General features: G+C 47.5%; 1 protein-coding gene across 1 annotated transcript in view; it reads right to left on the bottom strand.

Moving 5' to 3' along the window:
* Positions 1-4,338: 4,338 nt before the first annotated feature.
* The window catches only part of LOC120042118, a 90,916-nt gene continuing 77,527 nt past the window's right edge, over positions 4,339-17,727 (bottom strand). Inside the window, exons 14-15 of the mRNA XM_038986977.1 lie at positions 5,848-5,926; positions 4,339-5,494 (exon numbers count right to left, since the gene is read on the bottom strand). Of these exons, the coding sequence (XP_038842905.1) occupies positions 4,339-5,494; positions 5,848-5,926 (1,235 nt within the window). The remainder of the gene's footprint in view (positions 5,495-5,847; positions 5,927-17,727) is intronic.

Here is a 17,727-nt window from a genome sequence, read left to right as displayed (position 1 = left end):
AACAGGCACCCATTAACATTGACGCCCCCTAATCCGAACAGGCACCCATGATAACATTGCCCCCCCCCCCCCCCCCCCCCTCCGACCCGGCCCCCGAACATTCCCCATTAACATTGCCCCCCCCCACCCACCCCCCGAACAGGCCCCCATTAACATTGCCCCCCCCCCCCCCCCCCCCGAACAGGCCCCCATTAACATTGCCCCCCCCCCCCCCCCCCCCCCCCCCCCGAACAGGCCCCCATTAACATTGCCCCCCCCCCCCCCGAACAGGCCCCCATTAACATTGCCGGGGCTGTAGTGGAGCGGGTCGAGAGTTTCAAGTTCCTTGGTGTCCACATCACCAACAAACTATCATGGTCCAAACACACCAAGACAGTTGTGAAGAGGGCACGACAAAACCTTTTCCCCCTACAGGAAACTAAAAAGATTTGGCATGGGTCCTCAGATCCTCAAAAAGGTTCTTAAAATAGAAATAGAATGAAACAAACATATATTTTTGCTCTATTATAGTGGCCACTGTAGCAGACATCGATTAAGTGCACAAGGCTACATGTCTGCAAAAATAAAGGTCACTGAGTTAAATAAACTATAATCCCCCTCACTCACACGTGCCACTGTCAAGTTCAACACAACAAAAACCATATCTTTGGGCTACACTGCAGGTTATTGCACTGTACACTTTCTGCCTGTGGACATCTGTTCTACAATGTGCCAGCAGAGCAGGATACCCTTTGTTGGCATAATTGATCTCTTTCAGGCATACCTGGCATACCCTTTCAATCCACTGTATTGATAAAGTGAGAAAGAGGGAAAGTGTGTGTGGTTCCTTTCACCTCTATAGCGGCATCCATCTTAAGTCAGGCCCAGCTCCAGCTACACTTCATCCCTGAATCCACTTGTTTAACAAGCAACGCCTAATTTTCACCTAACTCTCTCATTCTGAAAATTAACCACATACTGTAGAGGGAAAACATTAGTTCACAGATAGTGGTTAGATCGTTAACTAGTTTCACACAGATTGCCAGGCTCCAGTAAGCAACTAACACGTTTTAACTTGAGGAGTGGCAAGGAGTCGTATACCAGTTAATACTATAGCGAATTGGTTAGGTTACTAATGTTAGCTCATCTGATGTTGTAACGTTAGCTAGCTAACGTTAGCTGTCTGACTTTATTAGCATGCAAATTTTCACACCATAAACAAAATTATTTGATCCGTTAAGTCTGCTAATGTTAGTCAACATTTCTCTGGTTAGCTAATGGAGAATTTGATCCATGCTAGCAAGATACTGAACAATGCTAATACTTGTTCAACCACACTTTCTCCCTCACCTCAAACTTTCCAAATGCCAGTAGTTTTTCGGGTTACAGCTCATGAAGTACGCGTCATCACCTTCTCACACCCATCTCTGTGGCCAGGCTTCTCAACTAACGTTACCTCTTCCTTATCGTTCAGGGGATGTGATGCTGTAACCTTCTCACACCCATCTCTGTGGCCAGGCTTCTCACCTAACGTTACCTCTTCCTTATCGTTCAGGGGATGTGATGCTGTAACCTTCTCACCCCTGTCTCTGTGGCCAGGCTTCTCAACTAACGTTACCTCTTCCTTATCGTTCAGGGGATGTGATGCTGTAACCTTCTCACCCCTGTCTCTGTGGCCAGGCTTCTCAACTAACGTTACCTCTTCCTTATCGTTCAGGGGATGTGATGCTGTAACCTTCTCACCCCTGTCTCTGTGGCCAGGCTTCTCAACTAACGTTACCTCTTCCTTATCGTTCAGGGGATGTGATGCTGTAACCTTCTCACCCCTGTCTCTGTGGCCAGGCTTCTCAACTAACGTTACCTCTTCCTTATCGTTCAGGGGATGTGATGCTGTAACCTTCTCACCCCTGTCTCTGTGGCCAGGCTTCTCAACTAACGTTACCTCTTCCTTATCGTTCAGGGGATGTGATGCTGTAACCTTCTCACCCCTGTCTCTGTGGCCAGGCTTCTCAACTAACGTTACCTCTTCCTTATCGTTCAGGGGATGTGATGCTGTAACCTTCTCACCCCTGTCTCTGTGGCCAGGCTTCTCAACTAACGTTACCTCTTCCTTATCGTTCAGGGGATGTGATGCTGTAACCTTCTCACCCCTGTCTCTGTGGCCAGGCTTCTCACCTAACGTTACCTCTTCGTTATCATTCAGGGGATGTGATGCTGTAACCTTCTCACCCCTGTCTCTGTGGCCAGGCTTCTCAACTAACGTTACCTCTTCCTTATCATTCAGGGGATGTGATGCTGTAACCTTCTCACCCCTGTCTCTGTGGCCAGGCTTCTCACCTAACGTTACCTCTTCGTTATCATTCAGGGGATGTGATGCTGTAACCTTCTCACCCCTGTCTCTGTGGCCAGGCTTCTCAACTAACGTTACCTCTTCGTTATCATTCAGGGGATGTGATGCTGTAACCTTCTCACCCCTGTCTCTGTGGCCAGGCTTCTCAACTAACGTTACCTCTTCGTTATCATTCAGGGGATGTGATGCTGTAACCTTCTCACCCCTGTCTCTGTGGCCAGGCTTCTCAACTAACGTTACCTCTTCCTTATCGTTCAGGGGATGTGATGCTGTAACCTTCTCACCCCTGTCTCTGTGGCCAGGCTTCTCAACTAACGTTACCTCTTCGTTATCATTCAGGGGATGTGATGCTGTAACCTTCTCACCCCTGTCTCTGTGGCCAGGCTTCTCACCTGACGTTACCTCTTCGTTATCATTCAGGGGATGTGATGCTGTAACCTTCTCACCCCTGTCTCTGTGGCCAGGCTTCTCAACTAACGTTACCTCTTCGTTATCATTCAGGGGATGTGATGCTGTAACCTTCTCACCCCTGTCTCTGTGGCCAGGCTTCTCAACTAACGTTACCTCTTCGTTATCATTCAGGGGATGTGATGCTGTAACCTTCTCACCCGTCTCTGTGGCCAGGCTTCTCACCTAACGTTACCTCTTCGTTATCATTCAGGGGATGTGATGCTGTAACCTTCTCACCCCTGTCTCTGTGGCCAGGCTTCTCAACTAACGTTACCTCTTCGTTATCATTCAGGGGATGTGATGCTGTAACCTTCTCACCCCTGTCTCTGTGGCCAGGCTTCTCAACTAACGTTACCTCTTCGTCATCATTCAGGGGATGTGATGCTGTAACCTTCTCACCCCTGTCTCTGTGGCCAGGCTTCTCAACTAACGTTACCTCTTCGTCATCATTCAGGGGATGTGATGCTGTAACCTTCTCACCCCTGTCTCTGTGGCCAGGCTTCTCAACTAACGTTACCTCTTCGTTATCATTCAGGGGATGTGATGCTGTAACCTTCTCACCCCTGTCTCTGTGGCCAGGCTTCTCAACTAACGTTACCTCTTCGTTATCATTCAGGGGATGTGATGCTGTAACCTTCTCACCCCTGTCTCTGTGGCCAGGCTTCTCAACTAACGTTACCTCTTCGTTATCATTCAGGGGATGTGATGCTGTAACCTTCTCACCCCTGTCTCTGTGGCCAGGCTTCTCAACTAACGTTACCTCTTCGTTATCATTCAGGGGATGTGATGCTGTAACCTTCTCACCCCTGTCTCTGTGGCCAGGCTTCTCAACTAACGTTACCTCTTCGTTATCATTCAGGGGATGTGATGTTGTAACCTTCTCACCCCTGTCTCTGTGGCCAGGCTTCTCACCTAACGTTACCTCTTCGTTATCGTTCAGAGGATGCGCTGCTGTAACTGTCAAGCTGTCTTTCCAGAGCGCGTGCTGATGCTGTAACTAGCAAATTGGTTGTCTCTTCTTTCTTCAGTCGCGTGCTGCATTCTGTTGTTAAGTGAACGATTGGCTGAGCCTTGGATACAGCAGCCAGTATAGCGCCAAACGCTCATCACTCGTTTACTTACAGCCAGTAGTGATCCAACACACCCCCCCCAAAACATTTTCTCATCAGATCTACACGAATCACGTAGGTCACCTATTTTGGATTCAAAACGATAAATGTCACCCGAAAGGTGACAAGTTTGTATCCCTGAGACAAGTAATTGGTTCCTCCATTAATCACGCCATCTCTTCACATGGTTTAAGAATAGGTAAAGACACATTCACATATGAAGACAATGTCCCCTCCTGTCCTCTTCCCTTTCTGATATTTTGCATAGCATGTGAAAGACAAGCCTGGCTTCTCCCCTCTCTGGGCCCCAGCTGACTGAGCCCCAGGTGACTGAGCCCCAGCTGAGGGAGGAAGTACAACACCAGAGTCCAAAGGGATACATTCTAATAACAAGTATATCACATAAGAATATTATGCAGATAAGACATCTTAATTATCTATGTTACCCAACTAATTCTGATTCTTCCGCCACACCACAAACCATGATCCCCCTGTCGAGTTACCACCGCTCCCCCCGGTCGAGTTACCACCGCTCCCCCCGGTCGAGTTACCACCGCTCCCCCCGGTCGAGTTACCACCGCTCCCCCCGGTCGAGTTACCACCGCTCCCCCCGGTCGAGTTACCACCGCTCCCCCCGGTCGAGTTACCACCGCTCCCCCCGGTCGATTTACCACCGCTCCCCCCGGTCGATTTACCACCGCTCCCCCCGGTCGATTTACCACCGCTCCCCCCGGTCGAGTTACCACCGCTCCCCCCGGTCGAGTTACCACCGCTCCCCCCGGTCGAGTTACCACCGCTCCCCCCGGTCGAGTTACCACCGCTCCCCCCGGTCGAGTTACCACCGCTCCCCCCGGTCGAGTTACCACCGCTCCCCCCGGTCGAGTTACCACCGCTCCCCCCGGTCGAGTTACCACCGCTCCCCCCGGTCGAGTTACCACCGCTCCACCCGGTCGAGTTACCACCGCTCCACCCGGTCGAGTTACCACCGCTCCACCCGGTCGAGTTACCACCGCTCCCCCTGGTCGAGTTACCACCGCTCCCCCTGGTCGAGTTACCACCGCTCCCCCCGGTCGAGTTACCACCGCTCCCCCCGGTCGAGTTACCACCGCTCCCCCCGGTCGAGTTACCACCGCTCCCCCCGGTCGAGTTACCACCGCTCCCCCCGGTCGAGTTACCACCGCTCCCCCCGGTCGAGTTACCACCGCTCCCCCCGGTCGAGTTACCACCGCTCCCCCCGGTCGAGTTACCACCGCTCCACCCGGTCGAGTTACCACCGCTCCACCCGGTCGAGTTACCACCGCTCCACCCGGTCGAGTTACCACCGCTCCCCCTGGTCGAGTTACCACCGCTCCCCCTGGTCGAGTTACCACCGCTCCCCCTGGTCGAGTTACCACCGCTCCCCCTGGTCGAGTTACCACCGCTCCCCCTGGTCGAGTTACCACCGCTCCCCCTGGTCGAGTTACCACCGCTCCACCTGGTCGAGTTACCACTACTCACCTTATTCAGTTCTCTGTTCATTTTCTCAGGGTGAAACTGTTCGAGGAAGTTCTTGAACATCAGAGCGTCCATCGCTACAATCTCTGTGCACCTCCTTTGCCAGGTGTCTCTGTGGACGACAGAGTTAGGTCATATCAATCAAATGTATTTTATTAAGCATCAGCAGTTGTCACAAAGTGCTTAACAGACACCCAGTCTAAAACCCCAAACAGCAAGCAATGCAGGTGTAGAAACACAGTAACCAGGAAAAACTCTCTAGAAGGCAGGAACCTAGGAAGAAACCTAGAGAGGAACCGGGCTCTGAAGGGTGGTCAGTCCTCTCCTGGCGACCGGTTAGTTGGAGGAAAAGTCATTATATCAGGCTCTTGGTAATTGGGTAATCAATATTGTAAACAACTTCAGAGTGAAATCCTCTAAATATGTAGAGTATATTTTAAAACGGTCTGATCGGTAAGTACGTACCTTGGGGTCTTGTCCTGATGTTTGCCGTCCCATAGGTAGCTGTCTGCGTAGCCAGTGTATGTACTGTACTGCTCAGTACCTGGGGGAGGGGCCAAACAGAACAGAAACCATTCACGATCAGACCAATATCAACAACTAATCAAAATTAAAGCGATAGTGCAAGATTTTTGGCAATTAACTTCTTCTATTTACACCGAGCAATGACTGGAAGTCTACCATTGGCTCGCAAAACCACCTTCAACTTCCTTCAAACTGTACACAGAGACATACAAATGATATCCCTGAATTCATCTGACTGGCTAAGTAGGAAAATGGCTTAGTTGTCAAAATCGCGTACTTTCCCTTTAAAATGTTAGCGCTTGACATCGTTATTGAAGGATATTATCTATAGAGCATCAAATACCTGACACGTCAGTGACCGACAATGACCCCAAAAAATGTGATATTATTTGAGTAGGTGAGATATAATGAAACAAACAGTCAGGATAGCTGTGATTTTTACAGCCAGCCAATCGCTTAATCTTTTTTGTTAATTATTCCATGTGAAGCGATGCCACAGGAGAGCAGCTGTCTCCAACAGGAAGGTCAACGTATTACCTCCCTAGGAAGAAGAGAGAGCTAGGCTGTGTCACAAATGGCACCCTATTCCCTACTTAGTCACTACATAAGTAGCACACTATAAAAGGGAATATAAAAAGAGTGACATTTGGGATGCGGCCCTAGAAACCTAGTTAGCAACAGCCCCGCCCACAGGAAGAGGGGGAGGGTTCAGAACAACAGCCCCGCCCACAGGGGAGGAAGAGATAGGGGAGGGTTCAGAACAACAGCCCCACCCACAGGAAGAGATAGAGGGGGAGTGTTCAGAACAACAGCCCCGCCCACAGGGGAGGAAGAGATAGAGGGGGAGGGTTCAGAACAACAGCCCCGCCCACAGGGGAGGAAGAGATACAGGGGGAGGGTTCAGAACAACAGCCCCGCCCACAGGGGAGGAAGAGATACAGGGGGAGGGTTCAGAACAACAGCCCCGCCCACAGGGAGAGATAGAGGGGGAGGGTTCAGAACAGCCCCGCCCACAGGGGAGGAAGAGATAGAGGGGGAGGGTTCAGAACAACAGCCCCGCCCACAGGGGAGGAACAGAGAGGGGGAGGGTTCAGAACAACAGCCCCGCCCACAGGGGAGGAAGAGATAGAGGGGGAGGGTTCAGAACAACAGCCCCGCCCACAGGGGAGGAAGAGATAGAGGGGGAGGGTTCAGAACAACAGCCCCACCCACAGGGGAGGAAGAGATCGAGGGGGAGGGTTCAGAACAACAGCCCCGCCCACAGGGGAGGGTTCAGAACAGCCCCGCCCACAGGGGAGGAAGAGATAGAGGGGGAGGGTTCAGAACAGCCCCGCCCACAGGGGAGGGTTCAGAACAACAGCCCCGCCCACAGGGGAGGAAGAGATAGAGGGGGAGGGTTCAGAACAACAAATTAACCTCTCATTCATTAGGCCTCATTAGTACCTGCGGTGGCTTTGTGTGTGTGTGTGTGTGTGTGTGTGTGTGTGTGTGTGTGTGTGTGTGTGTGTGTGTGTGTGTGTGTACAAACAAGAACTGATTACTGAAGCCTGGTCAGTGGGCGCCTCCTCTCAAGAAGCAAGAATCTCACGAGCCATTATACATTTGACAAGCCCGGGACGTCATTAACAATCAGCTCATTTTTTTTTCTTTTTCTAGTGAACTTACACTCATTTGAAATATTTAACCAGGATTGTCTACTCTGTAAAAATTCCCACAGTTTCCCAGGGAGTCCTGGTAAGTAATCACTGCCTCAGTAAGACTCTCTGGTGTTCAATTCCAGTTCTCAGAATGATACACAAGGTTTAATACAAATGTAGTGTTCCAAAGAAATAGAGTTAGGCGGTATACCGTATATCGGGGTATTTGGAAATACCCACGGGATGGTTAGCATATACCGTGGATACAGTTGAAACTATTTATTTAAAGTTTTTGAATAGATTTGAATATTTGTAGTTACTTTTTAAATATAATGTAATAAATATAATAAATATAATTAAATATAATTTCCACACTCACCGAAAATGACAAATCGTTAGCTACTAGCGATGCTTGTATAACTTTGAGCTGGATTTGCCTGTCTTTGCAATTAGTTTATGTTCATTTTCACTCAAAAGGACTTAGCTAACAGCGTCTATGTGATTTTGCTATTACTTGTGCTAATTTTGTTTGCATTCTGGTAATAGACATCCAATGGGCTTTTCTGTTGCGTTTTTAGCACCCCCTTGTGTGCTGTCGGTAATACCGTAAACCCCGACACGGCAGAGTAACGGTATGAATATCTGGATACCGCCCAAACTCACAAAGAACTGTACAAAAGCCACGTAGGCTACAATTTGTGTGATCGAGATCACCACGAGCCATTCTTTTTGTTATTCTTGCTTAATAAAAGGCCCAGTGCAGTCAAATGTAAATTCTCCTGTTTTTATATATAGTTCCACACTATGAAGTTGGAATAACATTGTGAAATTCTGATAATGTCCCTTTAGTATATGAGTTTTCTTTTTAAAAGACCACCTGAAATTTCAGCCCGTTTTAAACAGAAAATACATTTAACTTTATTCAGTAGAAGGTCACAATGTAAAGAGATTTGTGATTTCCATCTGTAAATGAAAAAGATCTCTCCGAATAAAATATAATATTATGATGATGATTACATATTGGCTGATATTATGATAGTAGATAGTATAGACTGACTGTAAAGTAAACTGTAAAATACAGTGATCGAGATTGAGCCAAGTCGGAGAGCTGGACGGCGTAACACATCTACAAACCGTAAAAGGGGAAAGCCAGCATCTGGAGAGGAGCTTGGATAATAAGATAAGGGATACGTCCCAGATGACACCATGTTCCCTAGATATTAGATAGATATTTCACTAGAAAAGGGAATAGGGTGCCATTTGGAACGGCAGGTAGCCTAGTGGTTAGAGACAGGTAGCCTAGTGGTTAGAGCAGGTAGCCTAGTGGTTAGAGACAGGTAGCCTAGTGGTTAGAGACAGGTAGCCTAGTGGTTAGAGACAGGTAGCCTAGTGGTTAGAGACAGGTAGCCTAGTGGTTAGAGACAGGTAGCCTAGTGGTTAGAGACAGGTATCCTAGTGGTTAGAGCAGGTAGCCTAGTGGTTAGAGCAGGTAGCCTAGTGGTTAGAGACAGGTAGCCTAGTGGTTAGAGACAGGTAGCCTAGTGGTTAGAGCAGGTAGCCTAGTGGTTAGAGACAGGTAGCCTAGTGGTTAGAGACAGGTAGCCTAGTGGTTAGAGCAGGTAGCCTAGTGGTTAGACAGGTAGCCTAGTGGTTAGAGCAGGTAGCCTAGTGGTTAGAGACAGGTAGCCTAGTGGTTAGAGGAGGTAGCCTAGTGGTTAGAGACAGGTAGCCTAGTGGTTAGAGCAGGTAGCCTAGTGGTTAGAGACAGGTAGCCTAGTGGTTAGAGACAGGTAGCCTAGTGGTTAGAGGAGGTAGCCTAGTGGTTAGAGACAGGTAGCCTAGTGGTTAGAGCAGGTAGCCTAGTGGTTAGAGACAGGTAGCCTAGTGGTTAGAGACAGGTAGCCTAGTGGTTAGAGACAGGTAGCCTAGTGGTTAGAGCAGGTAGCCTAGTGGTTAGAGACAGGTAGCCTAGTGGTTAGAGACAGGTAGCCTAGTGGTTAGAGACAGGTAGCCTAGTGGTTAGAGACAGGTAGCCTAGTGGTTAGAGACAGGTAGACTAGTGGTTAGAGACAGGTAGACTAGTGGTTAGAGACAGGTAGCCTAGTGGTTAGAGACAGGTAGCCTAGTGGTTAGAGACAGGTAGCCTAGTGGTTAGAGACAGGTAGCCTAGTGGTTAGAGACAGGTAGCCTAGTGGTTAGAGACAGGTACCCTAGTGGTTAGAGACAGGTACCCTAGTGGTTAGAGACAGGTAGCCTAGTGGTTAGAGCAGGTAGCCTAGTGGTTAGAGACAGGTAGCCTAGTGGTTAGAGGAGGTAGCCTAGTGGTTAGAGACAGGTAGCCTAGTGGTTAGAGCAGGTAGCCTAGTGGTTAGAGACAGGTAGCCTAGTGGTTAGAGACAGGTAGCCTAGTGGTTAGAGGAGGTAGCCTAGTGGTTAGAGACAGGTAGCCTAGTGGTTAGAGACAGGTAGCCTAGTGGTTAGAGCAGGTAGCCTAGTGGTTAGAGACAGGTAGCCTAGTGGTTAGAGACAGGTAGCCTAGTGGTTAGAGACAGGTAGCCTAGTGGTTAGAGCAGGTAGCCTAGTGGTTAGAGACAGGTAGCCTAGTGGTTAGAGACAGGTAGCCTAGTGGTTAGAGACAGGTAGCCTAGTGGTTAGAGACAGGTAGACTAGTGGTTAGAGACAGGTAGACTAGTGGTTAGAGACAGGTAGCCTAGTGGTTAGAGACAGGTAGCCTAGTGGTTAGAGACAGGTAGCCTAGTGGTTAGAGACAGGTAGCCTAGTGGTTAGAGACAGGTACCCTAGTGGTTAGAGACAGGTACCCTAGTGGTTAGAGACAGGTAGCCTAGTGGTTAGAGGAGGTAGCCTAGTGGTTAGAGACAGGTAGCCTAGTGGTTAGAGCAGGTAGCCTAGTGGTTAGAGACAGGTAGACTAGTGGTTAGAGCAGGTAGCCTAGTGGTTAGAGACAGGTAGCCTAGTGGTTAGAGACAGGTAGCCTAGTGGTTAGAGCAGGTAGCCTAGTGGTTAGAGCAGGTAGCCTAGTGGTTAGAGACAGGTAGCCTAGTGGTTAGAGACAGGTAGCCTAGTGGTTAGAGCAGGTAGCCTAGTGGTTAGAGCAGGTAGCCTAGCGGTTAGAGACAGGTAGCCTAGTGGTTAGAGCAGGTAGCCTAGTTGTTAGAGACAGGTAGCCTAGTGGTTAGAGACAGGTAGCCTAGTGGTTAGAGACAGGTAGCCTAGTGGTTAGAGACAGGTAGCCTAGTGGTTAGAGCAGGTAGCCTAGTGGTTAGAGACAGGTAGCCTAGTGGTTAGAGGAGGTAGCCTAGTGGTTAGAGACAGGTAGCCTAGTGGTTAGAGAAGGTAGCCTAGTGGTTAGAGACAGGTAGCCTAGTGGTTAGAGACAGGTAGCCTAGTGGTTAGAGACAGGTAGCCAAGCGGTTAGAGACAGGTAGCCAAGCGGTTAGAGACAGGTAGCCAAGTGGTTAGAACAGGTAGCCAAGTGGTTAGAGAAGGTAGCCTAGTGGTTAGAGCAGGTAGCCTAGTGGTTAGAGACAGGTAGCCTAGTGGTTAGAGACAGGTAGCCAAGCGGTTAGAGACAGGTAGCCAAGCGGTTAGAGACAGGTAGCCAAGTGGTTAGAACAGGTAGCCAAGTGGTTAGAGCAGGTAGCCTAGTGGTTAGAGACAGGTAGCCAAGTGGTTAGAGACAGGTAGCCAAGTGGTTAGAACAGGTAGCCAAGTGGTTAGAGACAGGTAGCCAAGCGGTTAGAGACAGGTAGCCAAGTGGTTAGAACAGGTAGCCTAGTGGTTAGAGACAGGTAGCCTAGTGGTTAGAACAGGTAGCCAAGTGGTTAGAGCATTGGGCCAGTAAACGAAAGGTTGCTGGATCGAATCCCCGAGCTGACAAGGTAAAAATCTGTCGTTCTGCCCCCTGAACAAGGCAGTTAACCCACTGTTTCCCGGTACGCCGTCATTGTAAATAAGAGTTTGTTCTTAACTGACTTGCCTAGTTAAATAAAGGTTATATGAAAGAGATAACACTTTCATTCATGCACCGCAGGACGCAGACAGACATTTACACGTGACCATCACAAGTGCACCATCCGAATAATGATAAGCAGTGTCCGTCTGACTGACTGTAACACCGTCCATAATGATAAACAGTGTCCGTCTGACTGACTGTAACACCGTCCATAATGATAAACAGTGTCCGTCTGACTGACTGTAACACCGTCCATAATGATAAACAGTGTCCGTCTGACTGACTGTAACACCGTCCATAATGATAAACAGTGTCCGTCTGACTGACTGTAACACCGTCCATAATGATAAACAGTGTCCGTCTGACTGACTGTAACACCGTCCATAATGATAAGCAGTGTCCGTCTGACTGACTGTAACACCGTCCATAATGATAAGCAGTGTCCGTCTGACTGACTGTAACACCGTCCATAATGATAAACAGTGTCCGTCTGACTGACTGTAACACCGTCCATAATGATAAACAGTGTCCGTCTGACTGACTGTAACACCGTCCATAATGATAATTAGTGTCCGTCTGACTGACTGTAACACCGTCCATAATGATAAACAGTGTCCGTCTGACTGACTGTAACACCGTCCATAATGATAAACAGTGTCCGTCTGACTGACTGTAACACCGTCCATAATGATAAACAGTGTCCGTCTGACTGACTGTAACACCGTCCATAATGATAAACAGTGTCCGTCTGACTGACTGTAACACCGTCCATAATGATAAACAGTGTCCGTCTGACTGACAGTAACACCGTCCATAATGATAAACAGTGTCCGTCTGACTGACTGTAACACCGTCCATAATGATAAACAGTGTCCGTCTGACTGACTGTAACACCGTCCATAATGATAAACAGTGTCCGTCTGACTGACTGTAACACCGTCCATAATGATAAACAGTGTCCGTCTGACTGACTGTAACACCGTCCATAATGATAAACAGTGTCCGTCTGACTGACTGTAACACCGTCCATAATGATAAACAGTGTCCGTCTGACTGACTGTAACACCGTCCATAATGATAAACAGTGTCCGTCTGACTGACTGTAACACCGTCCATAATGATAAGCAGTGTCCGTCTGACTGACTGTAACACCGTCCATAATGATAAACAGTGTCCGTCTGACTGTAACACCGTCCATAATGATAAACAGTGTCCGTCTGACTGACTGTAACACCGTCCATAATGATAAACAGTGTCCGTCTGACTGACGGACCAAAGGTTCTTATTTCAGACAAAACAAATGTTTGGATTCTCTGGAAAAGCCAACGTTTGGCATTTGATCCATTTCACCAGAGCAAGACTTTAAGTCTTAATAAAGCCAGTTGTTTCCCTCTCTTATAGCCACACAAAGTTGTTTAAAATGTGAAAGATCATTTTGATAGGCCACAGACCAGACTAGAGGCCCCTGACTGATGATTAGGACGTTCATCCACTTTCAACGCTTCAATGCATTAATATGCCAGGTCTCAGCATTAATTGTTTCTGTTTCTAATTTGTTGAGGACTGGTCAGTTGCGTGGCAGAGAAAAGGTCAGAAACGAATTAAAATCTGCAAGCTTTTGTCAAAGGACAACTGGGCAAGTGGTGATGATTTCCCTCGAGAGGTTCCTGTCATCCATGACCCAACAAATTGAAGCTGTTCTGAGGGCCAAAGGGGGTGCGATTCAATATTAGGAAGGTGTTCCTAATGTTTTGTACACTCAGTCTATAATAAATAGCACTGTATTCCCTATAGGTTGCCATTTGGGACACAACCCAGGCCATATCAGTGAACGCTGTGGAAGTGGGACACAACCCAGGCCATATCAGTGAACGCTGTGGAAGTGGGACACAACCCAGGCCATATCAGTGAACGCTGTGGAAGTGGGACACTCCTTCCAGGAACTCACAAGCACCTAGAGTTTTCTAGCTCCGCCCGCCCACCCACCCAATCACCAACCTAACCCTCTCCACCAGCCACCCAATCACCAACCTAACCCTCTCCACCAGCCACCCAGCCAGCATTCTAACCCTCTCCACCAGCCACCCAATCAGCATTCTAACCCTCTCCACCAGCCACCAACCTAACCCTCTCCACCAGCCACCCAATCAGCATTCTAACCCTCTCCACCAGCCACCCAATCACCAACCTAACCCTCTCCACCAGCCACCCAATCAGCATTCTAACCCTCTCCACCAGCCACCCAATCACCAACCTAACCTTCTCCACCAGCCACCCAATCAGCATTCTAACCCTCTCCACCAGCCACCCAGCCAGCATTCTAACCCTCTCCACCAGCCACCCAGCCAGCACTCTAACCCTCTCCACCAGCCACCCAATCAGCATTCTAACCCTCTCCACCAGCCACCCAATCAGCATTTTAACCCTCTCCAATCAGACACCCAGCTAGCCAGGGACTGAGGAAGGACAGGTCACCTCTCAGAGAGGAGTAACCTTCAGCCTCCCTCCTCACCACTCCTTGTCCCCATATCCACTCTCCCCTCCACTAGCCTCTCTCTCCTCCCCCCTCCACTAGCCTCCCCCTTCTCCTCTTTCCCCTCCCCACTTAAATCACTTAATGTTATTACAGCAGTACTAGAATTCATGACCTCCGAGCAGAAAGACCTGCCCAAGACCCTGATCCACTAATGGACTCTCCCATTCCATCATCTTTATTAAACCTTTCCTGTGCTACCACCACCAGCAGCATTTTGTTGCCCCCCCCCCCCAAGTTGTATCATCGCGGGCCGGACGGCCAGGCCGGTGGTATTAAATCATATTCCCCCGTGATACGTCTTGACATGGGAGGAGGAGGGGGTTTAATGGATATTACCTCCCCCATTGAAATTTGCCAAAGTGCCCAGGCCTAATTGAATTTGCTTTGATTGCCTGGCTGGGCTGTGCTGTGACAGGGGAAAGCAGATGATTCACCGATGGCTATCCTGCTGACCAGGAATGACGTGACGCAGAACAGAGCAAAAAAAACTCCCTCTGAGGAAACTAACCTGTGTGGTGGGTGTTACAGGGTAGCTAGCAGAAATGTTACTACGACTAACATTATGGATTTGCATTAGTATACACGTGAAAAGTCTCAATGCAAAGTTTACATCTCTCTTTTCTATTTGAGGAGTTATTACATAAAACGGATCAGAATTCCCGAACAGTGAAAAAGTTTTTCCGGGAGATGATGTACTGTGAGCCAGTCTATTCCCTATAATGTAAAACTCCCAACAGAAAATAACTTCACATGTATACCTTCAAATTAAACCAAATAATTTGCACTCATGACTACTGGTTTCTGCTGACTTACAAGCAAATACTTTATGAATGTATTGTTACAAATCAACTTGCAAGGTTGCTAGCCAATTAGCCTGCTAACATTTGCCCTACTAGACTACTAACGTTACGTTAGCACTACACGAGTCAGCCAGTGGCTATCAACACCTAGCTTACAGCTATATTAAAGTAAACCAAAGTTTTGGAAATACATAACACCATCTAACCAGTTATCAAAGAATGTTAGGTATATGCAGTTATCTTAGCCAGCAAGTTAGCTATTTAGCCAACTAACTACTAGCCTAGCCAACCACCACGGTTATGGTCGGCAAGCTAGAGCCCAACTACTGGAGACCAGCTACGACTACCAAAACATAACCACAGATTAAAGCAAATAGAGAGCAGGGACAGATTGATTGATGGCAAAACGTTTTAAAGCGTGCAGATTGAGTTAGTTATCAAAGCTAAGGGGAGGCAGACGCTTCCCCGGCTGATGGGAGAGTCAGGGAATTCAAAAATAGTTAGATTACAGATGTCCGTCAGCTAGTGTGCTAGCATAAGCCAAGGTAGAAAAAGTTACAAAACAAAAAAAAGGAGAACAGACGAGGTACTACACAATTAGAGCAGGTATGATTTTCTCTTTCGTTTGGAGCCCACGGCAAGAAGGCACCGTAGTCTGCTGTGCTAACAGGTTCCCACTAGATACCACAGCTACAAAGTCCGTGACAAAGCATGCCGCATGGCCGCACGTGCTCCTTGTTTACATAACACTTCCTGGGATTGGTGGATTGTAGCTCACACCCACCAACAGTTGGGTCTGGAATGTAATTACATGCTAGTGGCTAACGTTAGCCAGCTTGAGCTAGCCACCGAGCTAGCATATGAACTCGGTAGCACAGAATAGATCCTCCATATAATGTTGAGAAATAGTGCACTGTGGGTAGTTTTAGAAGATATCTGGAAATAAGTTAATAAATATGCAATAACCCAAAAACATAACTATGGTGACTACAACTAAGTTACTAAGTCTTTGGCCACATTCTGTTGTTATACTGGTGAGTAAAAACTCATGCTTCCTACCCTTTAAGATACAGACAGATACATACAGGAGGGTTGGTGATATGTTTGCAGCATTTCACTGTATGCGTCCTTGTAGTCGAACTTCAAACCAGTTAGATATATATATTATTTTTTTTTCTTCCAACAAATTGTCTTTCTACAACAGTGTCTTTTTAAGAAAGGGGAGATGTAGACAAGCTTGATGATTAGTTGATTATTGATTATGAATCAGCTGTGTAGTGCTAGGGGAAAAACAACTAAACATGAACCCTTGGGGTCCCCTGGACCGAGTTTGGGAAGCACTGGTGTAGACAGAGTGTTTGTGTGCGTGTTTGTAAGCTGATTGTGCCTGCCTGTTGAGAGGTGGCTGATGAAGAGACAGAAGAAGAGAATCTTCACAGCGTGGTTTCAACCAGGCAGCCTCACAAATCAGCCTACGCACGTACGCACCGTAGGCAGAATCCCTCTCTACCTTTGTCAACAACTCACTAATCATGCCAGTCATCACACCCTCTCCTCTCCTTGTTGGGACAGGCAGGTTCACAAGAAGAGCTATGAGATCAGTCTGAAAAATAACGGACAATGGCTTCTAGCTGCTGCAAATTTCAAACCATATATTTAAGAAATATATATGGAGGACTCAGCTATTTTCTTTGACATTAAAGCCAGTGCTGTAATGTTTTGGTCATACTGTATTTCTGGGCAAAGCCAAAATAAAAATAGTAAAAAACAAAAAAAAGTTTTTAAATGATGTTTCAGTCTAAAAGGTGATTTAAATTAACTGACAGGATCTGTTCTCTCACTGACTTAAATAGGAGTGAAACTCTGTGCCATAAAAATACATTTAAAAAAAAAATCTACCTTTCTGATCATACTATTTTCATTCAACTAACTTACTAATCCATCTTAACGCTTGCTTAAGCAGGCCGAGATGAGTTTTAGTGGCCTCGTTCAGACAGCCAGTGTGCGCCCGGGGCTAAAACGCATCTCTGCCAGAGTTCACTAGGCTGAAGAGAGCGAGCGCTAGCCACCTTTGTCCTTGCATGCAGCCTTTCAATTCAGTTATCCAAAATGCATTCAGACATGCATTTCTAAACTCTTTGTCAAGCTGCAGAGATTTATCGAACTTCCCCACTCATCATTACTCAAGATTCACTCAGAACTATCATTATCATGGTAGAATCCACTTTAATGTAGAAGTGTTAAGAAACGTATTCTATTCCTATTTACAATAAAAAAGTGACTCCAAAATAACACAAATTATTTACCATTTAATTTATATTGTGTACCAAATGATCTGAAACACAAGCAAAATGAACAGCAGATGCATCCAAAAGAATCACAAGCTTGATGTAATCATTGTGTACTAGGAATATGGGACCAAATACTAAACTTAAGACTACTTTAATACACATAAGTGAATTTGTCCCAATACTTTTGGTCCCCTCAAATGGGGGGGGGGGGAACTATGTACAAGAAGTGCTGTAATTCTTAAACGGTTCACCCAATATGAATGAACATTAATTACCCCAAACAGACTGACTGAGTAATCAACAGTCCTATCTACTACTAACCACTAACCAGCCACTGATTGGGCCGATCTCAGGAAGAGCCAATCAGAGGAAATAACAGGGAGAGGTTGACAACTCCAGAAAGTGATTGTCACAGCAGTAGGTCCTGCTGGCTGGTGCTGTAAGAGGTACCTGACAGGTTGGACTGAAGGGTTCTGTCATTTACAGCAACCCTGCTGCGAGTTACCCGTCGTATGTTCTGGTTTTATTTACACCTTCAGATGAGGGGTCCAGTGTCCACAGCATTACACAGTACCCTAGCCAG

The sequence above is a fragment of the Salvelinus namaycush genome, unplaced genomic scaffold, assembly GCF_016432855.1.
Source record: "Salvelinus namaycush isolate Seneca unplaced genomic scaffold, SaNama_1.0 Scaffold617, whole genome shotgun sequence".
Lineage (NCBI taxonomy): Eukaryota > Metazoa > Chordata > Actinopteri > Salmoniformes > Salmonidae > Salvelinus > Salvelinus namaycush.
The sequence above is the reverse complement of the archived record's forward strand: the minus strand, read 5'-3'. Positions and strand labels throughout refer to the sequence as shown.